At 44.7% G+C, this 9139-nt stretch overlaps 1 protein-coding gene across 1 annotated transcript; it reads left to right on the top strand.

Moving 5' to 3' along the window:
- The first annotated feature begins 1520 nt into the window (after window positions 1-1520).
- On the top strand, window positions 1521-8299 carry MMGT1 (membrane magnesium transporter 1). The gene is made up of 4 exons (XM_067548046.1): window positions 1521-1691; window positions 3815-3867; window positions 4834-4937; window positions 5979-8299. Exons 1-4 carry the CDS (start codon window positions 1610-1612, stop codon window positions 6139-6141), a joined length of 402 nt encoding a protein of 133 aa, XP_067404147.1. The 5' UTR covers window positions 1521-1609; the 3' UTR covers window positions 6142-8299.
- Window positions 8300-9139: the final 840 nt, after the last annotated feature.

Genomic DNA, 9139 nt, shown 5'->3' with positions numbered 1-9139 from the left:
CTAGTCTTTAAGATATTAAAAGCAATCATTGCATATTACTATAGGGCACATTTTGTTAGACATCAGAATCAACAACATTTTCTCTTCTTCCTAACTCCAGTATATTGGTTTTTTAAACAAGAGGGAGAACAAATTGAATGATCTATATCTATCCTCACCCCTTCAGTGACAAGCTACGCTAATTAGTGTTTCCTGAGAAAAAACTACAAACCTAATCCCACACGCTATGCAGCTAGAACTCCCACTGATTTAATGGGCCTACGTGTGGGGAGACAACAAACCAGACACCTACACACAACAGTGCATTTCTCCAAGTGGGAAATACCGTAAAGGACAGCCCCTGTAAATTCTCACAACTAATTTCAAACTTGACTAGAATAAAATTATAATGCTGAAGAGTGTGATTGAAAAACAACATTGCTCAGAATTATTTCTCCTGAGACAGTCTGAATGAGGAGTCAGGGAAACAGACAACTTTAAAACGTTCTCAGTGCCAGGCTATTTCTTGACACACACAGATCACTCACAGAGCTACCTCCTTAGAGCTCTGCTTCACTGCTGCGCTGTCAGGTTGTCTCTTTAAGCTGCTGTTGGCCTGAAAGCGGCCATGCTGTGCTAACGTCCAGGCAGGCACAGTAGACTTTCACCCCAGCACCCTGCAGGCTGGCTGCCTCACCAGCGTTCGTCTTCCCTTCCTAGTGCATTATCATCCCGCTAAGCCCCCCCCCCGCCCCACCTTCGACCCGGGTCAGTCACAGACACGGGGCATCTGAATGTGTCTTTATTTCTGAGCCTGCAGGTTTCTCCCACTTTCTGTGCACGAACCAGGGATCGTTTGACGGCTTCTCTCAGGGGCGATGGGGGCACTTTGCTCTCCCTCATGTGTGCTCCGAAAAGCCAGACGGGCTCTGGGGATCGGAAATGGACTGTGCAGACTTTCACCTCGACCCCTCCCGGTGGGGAGCAGGCTGCGGGGGACAGCGCCCCACGGGGGCTCCGCGGGAAGCAGCGGCAACCTGGCCTAGCCCGCCGGGGAACAGGGGAGAAGCGGCTCCCGGGGCGGGGGAAGCTGGCCAGGGGCTGCCGGGCCAGGATCATACCCCCCGGTGCCGGAGGGGCGGCACAGGGAAGGCCTCGGACGCCGCCCCGGGGTGTAGGCCTTGCAGCCTGCCCCCAGTTTGAGGAGCTGCTGCGCCCACAGCCAGGAGCCGGAGCGACCCAACTTCCCTCCTCCCGCGCTGGGCGGGGTCTAGCAGCGCTCAACCAACCGCAGAGCCGCCCCCTAAGCACCGCCCCTCGACCTATCACCCCGCTCCTCCCTCTCGGCCTCGTCCTCGTCCTTCACTTACCCGTCCCGCCCATCGCCTCCGGCCCCGCCCCTTGACCTATGACCCTGCCCGTCCCTCCTATCACCGTCGGCCCCCGCTCCTCGACCTATGACCGTGTCCCTCCCGCTCAGCGAGTCAGCTCCCTCGGGGGGGGGGGGAGGGCCGCTCCATGGTGACGCCATCTCTGCGCGCCGGTCGGGTCGTGGGCGCCCCAGCGGTGGCCGGCCGGGCTGAGGAGAGGCGGCGAGAGGGTGGCCGGTGTCCGTGGCCGGCGCGGGAGGATGGGGGCCGCCTCGCTGTGGAAGGGGCTGGTGGGGCTCGGACTCTTCGCCTTGGCCCACGCGGCCTTTTCCGCCGCGCAGCGTGAGTGAGCGGGGCCCGCGCGCGCGGACAGCCCGGAGCGCCGGGCCGGGAAGGGGCAGCGGGCGGGGAGCCGGCCTGGCTGAGAAGGGCCGTTGCCCGGGGGTGGGGGCGGGGCGCATCGCCAGGAGCGGGGGCGGGGCAGGGTGAAATCTGCGTGCGGTGGGGCTGGGGGCGGTGGGGTGATGGTGGGAATGGGGCTGACATGTGGGGGGTGGGGCGGGGTGAGATCAAGCCGGGGGGGACGTTCAGGAGGGCGGTGGAGGGTCAGGTTATTGGGGAGGAATCCCTGGACCTCGAGCCATTTGTGCAGCGGGAGATTTGGGAAGAGCATTTCCAGCAGCGAGCTGCGGTGCTCGGGGCTGGGCAGCGAAGGAGATGGGCGGGGGGCGGGCGGGGTACAGCGCCGAGCTGTGGTCACAGCTGAGCCCGTTTTAACACATCCCGGGTAGGAGAAGAAGGTGTAGCACGGAGCGAATCTCCTCTGGGCGCACACACGAGTGGTGCAGCTCTCAGATCCGTGTTTGTTCAGTAGAGGCCAGTCACACGTTTAAAGAAACACAGGATCACTTCTCCAGAAACGATTACTGATGGAGTCAGGGAGGCAATCATTTTTTTTCTGATTGCGAGTCCTGGTCTCTTGCTTGGAAAAATTAATGTTCCCTGAAAACACTTCTGCAGAGCCATCAAACTGGTTCTAGAGGTGGTAGATGGCAAATCTGTATATTACGTATTTTTGATCACCATCTCTGATTCTCTTTGAGATTCTAAGTTTTCCATTTGTTTAAAATACTGGTTTTCAATGCTAGTGGGTTTTTAAGACAGCAGATGCTAAAACCAAGTCAGAATTGAGACAGGGGAACATGCCAACAACTAGAGTAATAAGACTTACAGGTTGAGTAGCTTTCCACCCACCAGTACTAGAAACAACTGCTTTTTAACCTTGATGGTTTGTGAGGTATCAAATCTTGAAGCTACCATTTGTCAGGGCTGTGGTAAGTCCTTCATCAAGCAGTGCATTTGAAGTATAAGTCAGCGTCCGACTATACCGAATGCTACAGTGCAATTTCCAATTCCCAGCAAGAGTAATTGAAGATGCTAGAAGCTGGCCAAATTATTTCACCTCTTAGCGCACAATGGATCAAATTCAGCCCTGAAGTAAGTGGGTGCATTGCCCTGTGACTAAGATGCAGGCAACCATTTACGATGGTGTATGTTTATTCAGAAAAAGGTATATCCTTTAGAACCCAAGAGTTGTGAATTTTATGACTGATTAAGTTAATGCAAAACGTGCTTTTAAAATGTCTCAGTAGCACACACCCCTGAATAGACTGAAAAATGATTAATGGTAATGAGCTAAATTTCTACTTGTTATGACTTAGTGGATTTCAGTAGAATTAGGCTAGTAACTATAATATTTACAAATCATTCCTCACCGATTCTTCTTTATGCATAGTTGTAGTACCTGAATGGGCTATAGCCAACCCATCCAGAAAGGGTATCTATTTTTGAAGAATTCTGTTAGATTTGTACTTCAACTGCAATAGTATTCCATATGCATATTATATACTATGCCCTAAGGGTGTACAAGGAATAATGTATTAAATTTAATTGTCTTATTACTTCAGCATCAGACTATCTACAATTGCTTTGTGCAAAACATGCTCTTCAGTTTACTAGTAACAATGATCAATTCAGAGCAGTTCAGTAGGAAACAGGGGCTATCTATGTATTGCAATAAAGTAGAACATTGCCTTCTGATGAAATGGCTTTGTGATAGAAATGCGTGTGGTGCTGGCTGTACTACAGTTTGATGAGCTATATCTGGCATTCATAAAGAATTCTTCCTGCATGTGTGTGCTCCAGCAGCCCACTTCCACGCTCTTCCCTCTTATGCAGAAAACAGAGGACATAATCCCTGAAATTATTTATCAAGACAGGTTTGGAAGATCAGATCTGCTATCTGAGGAAGAGAATGTGGAAACCAGATTAAAAGTGGCAGAGTTACTGGGAGTTAAAAATCCCTGGCATAATACATAGAAACCCAAATACTCCTGGAATTTATTCTGATTTGCCTTCTGTTATTAAAAAAACAAAAACAATTGACCAGTCTTTTTACTTCATAGATCGTTCCTATATGAGATTAACAGAAAAGGAAGATGAAACATTGCCAATAGATGTAAGTTATACATTTTCATTGTGCTTGGAAGATTTAAGTCTAAGATAGTTTGGTCTCTTGCTTTCATTCCTTTTCATTTTTTTTTGTATGATTAAAATTCAGTTATTCAATCTTTCAAGTTCTCATTCCGCCTGAGGATGTTTCACCTACCAGTCCTTATGTCCAGTAATGCATTACAGCTCTTACAAAGAGTGTTTGCAGATCAAAATGACCCGGAGTTTGATTTCCTTCTCCTTCTTTAGAACTGTTGGTGAAACGTCTCCTCCAGGAATTCCCTGGCTTCTGAGTTAGAACTTGGAAAGTCCTTGCATAAGTCTCCTGTGCTCTGCAGCATAAACATCCACCTCCTTCTGGCTTTTGTTGGCTGACATTTGTTTATTCAGAACTGTTGTGCACTGCTGTTATCCCAGCACAATCTACTTCAGTTTTCTTATTTCTGATTTTAATTAGGTCTGTTACTTTCTTGATTTTCCATTAAGGAAACGACCTGCAGAAGTGCACTTCATATGTGGTGCCCAGTTGTCATCCGTGTTGACCGTGTTATGGAGGTTACATAATTTGAGTACTTAGAGTAGTAGATTCTTCCTTTTACAGCAGTAATCTGAGTGCACAGAACAGTGATGGTGACTGCTCTGAGGAATACAGAATCTGCCTGAAGAGCTGTGCAAAGCAGCTTGATCTAGTTCAGAGGGTTCAGGGTGGGTGCCAGGAAATCCACATTCTGTTCCTGGTTCTGCTATTGACTACCCTGAGCAAGCTACTTAATCCTTGTGCCTCAATCTCTATCCCCATTTTAGTGTTGGGGGAGGTTATCTGCCCAGTTTCCTAGATTACTGGTTGAAAAATGCATATGTGCTTATGATGTCAGACATCTGAACAAAAAAGAATAAAAGATGAGTTTTGTACAATGGTTCTCTTGTATTGTTTAGCAACCTATGTGTGGTATGTTGTATCTCTCTGTTACAGATAGTTCTTCAAACACTGTTGGCCTTTGCAGTTACATGTTATGGAATAGTACATATTGCAGGAGAATTTAAAGACATGGATGCCACTTCAGAATTAAAAAATAAGTATGTTGGGGTTCTTTGTTCCTTAACGCAAGTTTTCCTGTTCTATAAATAACTCAGCACATCCTGTGAAATAGCAGCACCAGAAATGTTTTCCTTTTTAGCTCACGCCTTCTTGAATACATCCTGTAGATATGCCAGGAAGCCACTAGCACAATGTCTGGCTGTGGAATGTAGCGTTATAGATAGGATGAACTAACAGCAATGACTGGGACACACTTTCTGCCCTTCATTGCCTCCTCCCGTGAGACCTCCTAAAAACCACCTCGTAGAGTTGGAGTAGGGAAATGAGCCGGTGGCAAATAGGGGGATATTAGGTTACAGAACTAGTCTTCTCTAGTGGTCTCAGAAGGGGATGGGAGGCAGAAGCTCTTACCTCCAACCATCTCTGCCTCAGTTTCATATCAGTCAATAGGAATAACATACCCCCTCAAAGCTATTGATGACAAATTAGCTAAATGCTGAATTGTTATAGATAGAATTGCATAAATCTGAAGGGTTTTGAAAACCAGGTGGGATTTTGGATTGAATTTTGAGGTGGAGGGGAAGTCAGATGAGCAGGAAAAGCCTGCTCCTATTACTATAGAGAGTAGTCTCACTAATATGGGACTTCAGTAAATCCATGAAAGCTGGCATTACAAGAGGGCTGCAACTTACGAAGTTCTAAGAAGTTTGAGAATTAATGGGGCTCAGCATTATTAGCACAGAGCCATGGTCAAAGGGAAGAGGAATTTGGGTGATATTTTGCAGGTAGTTATAAATAAGCTGTAGAAGGGAGAGTAAAACTTAATGAGGTGGGTGTATACTCAGCAATCAGCATATCTATAATCTCCAACAGTAACATCTTGTCTTTAAAATTCTTAACTTTTGTGTTACGGCATGGGAAATTTGGGCAAGATCTAGAAGGCTGGCACCCCTCCTCTTTGGTAACACACTTACTTATTTTTCTATCTGTTTGTAAAAATCTGGTATTTCTAAGAGTGACTCTTGTAAAATGATCATTTTAAAACCACATTAATTTAGTTTTTATATATTTATTTTAAGGACATTTGACACATTAAGGAACCATCCATCTTTTTACGTATTTAATCATCGTGGTAGAATATTGTTCCACCCTCCAGATGTAGTGAATTCGTCTTCAAACCAAGATGCTTTGTCATCCAGCGCATCACTGAAGTTACGAAAACTTGAACCTCTGCGCCGTTAAGACTTTTACAGATTATAATAGAACAGGAAAACTAATGTAATATTGGAGTTGGGGATGTAAACACTTTTTTAAATTTCTGGAGCAGTATTTATATTGATCTTCCAGACTTTATAAAATATATATATAACTAAGGACTTCCTTTGTACACTGTTAATGAAAAAGACTGAATTGTGACTGGGCAATGGAGAGTAAGTTATTGCTACAATTATGCTGTGAAACACATCTTTGAACTTTCATATATTAAATAATGTTGCGGTTAATTTTTTTCAGTTAAAACTATTCCTGCCCTTAAGAAAAGGCAAAAAAAGTTATTACAATGAATATTCTTTGAGAAGAGGGAATGCTTTAGAGCTACTTATTTTCTGGGTTTGCTTGCATTACCGTTTATGGAACTCAAAAAACAGTGGGTATAATGCAGCATTTAACAGCATGAAATGATATCTCCTGTTCCTAGAAAGTCCAAGATGCATCTTTTGGTGTATGTGAAACTAAAAAGAATGCTTTCATTCTTACACTGCGAGAAGTGGCTCTGATAGGTTTTCTGACTCTTCGTTATCAAGTTATTTTTTTTCTAGTTCTCATCTGTTTAAAAGACGACCATCCTACTTCTCTCAAACTTGTCTGGGAAGAGGACTCTACATCTGGTATGTGTATGGGGGAGATGGCTTGCTTCTGTTCAGATAATCTAGCACGTTCAGCTTGTTTATCCATTGTATTTGTATTGCTCTTTGCTTGTGTAGTCAGGAACATTCATGAAATACTGAAATGCTGCTCAGCTGTCATAAAATGGCACCAGAAACTAGTTCTTTCATGTGTTCTGGGTAGTAGTTTCACGAGCATTAGGACAAATATCCAGTCAAACAAACTACGTTTTCCGATGCGTGTGCTATTGCAATCTAGGGGGGGTAGCACAAGAAAGGAGGTTAAGTGTTCGTGGTATAACTGTTCCTCACTAGCTCCTGAAACATCAAATTAAATTAATGGAACTGTTACTTCTGAGCCATTAGCTGACTTAACTTAACTGCTTTGAGTGCACATGTGCTTAAAACAGGACCTAGAAAACAGTAAAGGTTAAAAGCTAATTTTTTTTTAAAGGCTGGTTTTACTGTTAAACTTTGTCCAGCTGTGGTGTTACCAGCTGGTAACCGAAAGCTGCTCATCTGCTTCCATGACATAGCTAAGACCCTTTGCGTTGTGTGAGATGCCTTACAGGTCCACCTAGAATTCTGTATTTCACCCTTGAAGATCTCTCACCTCAGAGTGTGTAAAGTCAGCCTGTTTACCCTACAACATATTTATTTTTAAAAATCTGTTTTGTTCAACCCAGCAATCTGAAAGTTCAAAGGCACAAAGTTTGGGAAAACACCATGTAAAAATTAAGCACCATCTGCTGGCTCATCCTATGGGCCAGCACCCCATTTATGAGAGCAGCAGTAGGCATAGCTTTAGAATTTCACTGTAAGGTTGTTTGGGTTGGTTCAATATTCAGAAAGGATTATTCTGACCATTAAAATGTTATTTCCCAAAGTGCATTGCACACTCCTTCCCAGTGTCACAAATAAGCTTGATTGATGGCTGCTACCATTAAAGGCTTCACCGTACCCTTTGAACTTTAAAACTTCCATTTGCAAGTACAGTTCTGGTGTACAGGGAAAAGATTGCTTTGTAGCCTGCTAGGTAGGTGGAGGAAATGGATGCAGACATTGAAACTCATGCTAACCATGGAGGAGGTGGAATAAGGTTCTCAAACCATTAGATTAATGACAGAAGAGGTGAAGAAAGAAGGCAAGAGCTCAAGGAGCAGCTAGCTGTCTGGTATTTCAATTACTTGGCCATGTACCATTTGCATATGGTCTTTTAGAGCAGGGCTTTTACTAGCTAGGGAGCCATGTTCATGCTCCTGTAAGGCTGTACAGACCCCTCAGTGCAAAAGGTGCTACTCCGTGATGTCTGGCGTCCTGCTCGGAGCAAAATGTTTTTCTCAAACCCTCTGTTAAATAGTTAGAGTTGCAAAGCACCTTGCTGGCTGCAGGGGCCTGTTAATCACATGAGATGTTGCTAAAGAGTAAGGCTACAATGGTTATATCACAAAGCTGTACAGATTATTTTTTTCTTACTGAGCTTGCGATGTCCAATAAAGAACTGATATCCTTGCAAAGCTTTTGGTGGTGGTTTTTCTCCTGTCCTGTAGTCTGTCACAGCAAGATCAGTGAGCTTTATGTACAAAGCTCCTACTTACAAAGAAATTAATAACCTTACCTTGCCTGTAGCAGCTCTGCAGTGAGGTCCTTGCATGCCAGTTGTCCATTACTGTGTCAGATACATATAGAAGGAATCAAAGCAAAAAATAGGTCAGGGTCGCTACGCGGGCTTTTAGGATCACTAAATGCTTGGCCTGAAATTTTAGCTGGCAGCCTTCAACATTCCTGGTCTGTATCTCTAACAACCCAGCCTGAGTCATGTATATTTACCATTAGTGAAGTCTCTTCACGTATGAATTAATATTGTACTTAACTGATGAGCTGGCTCATTGGAAGGGCAAGTACACTCAAGATCATAGCTTTTTGGTGTCTGAGTTGTTGGGGAAAGTTCCACTCCTGCCTCCTAAGGCCGGAGATAAACACAGGTCAGATCACTGAGTTGTCACATTTAACATCACATTCAATATGTATGCAGAGGCTGCAAAATTAGCAAAGCAAAAGATTTCAATTTGCTTACAACTTTAAAGAGTGTTGGAACAGACAGATCACGCTTTGTTCACTGTACTCCCTTCGCTGTCTTATTCCCTGTCTACACTCAGCACCACAGGTCCAAAAACAGGCCTTGTATAGTATTCAAAGGAGGGAGCACTGCAGCTAGGTGGGTTTGCTCTGGAAACCAACTATGCTGCACTTGTTCCTGGGGCATTCACACATTTAAATTGCTGCAGCCCATTTTCTCCTCTCAAAGTGGCAAGGAAGCGAAAATATACCATCAACAGCACTGAGTTGGCCAAATG

The sequence above is a fragment of the Emydura macquarii genome, unplaced genomic scaffold (assembly GCF_026122565.2).
Source record: "Emydura macquarii macquarii isolate MOO-44397 ecotype Brisbane River unplaced genomic scaffold, CSIRO-AGI_Emac_v2 contig_1253, whole genome shotgun sequence".
NCBI classification, from domain to species: Eukaryota; Metazoa; Chordata; order Testudines; family Chelidae; genus Emydura; species Emydura macquarii.
The sequence above is the reverse complement of the archived record's forward strand: the minus strand, read 5'-3'. Positions and strand labels throughout refer to the sequence as shown.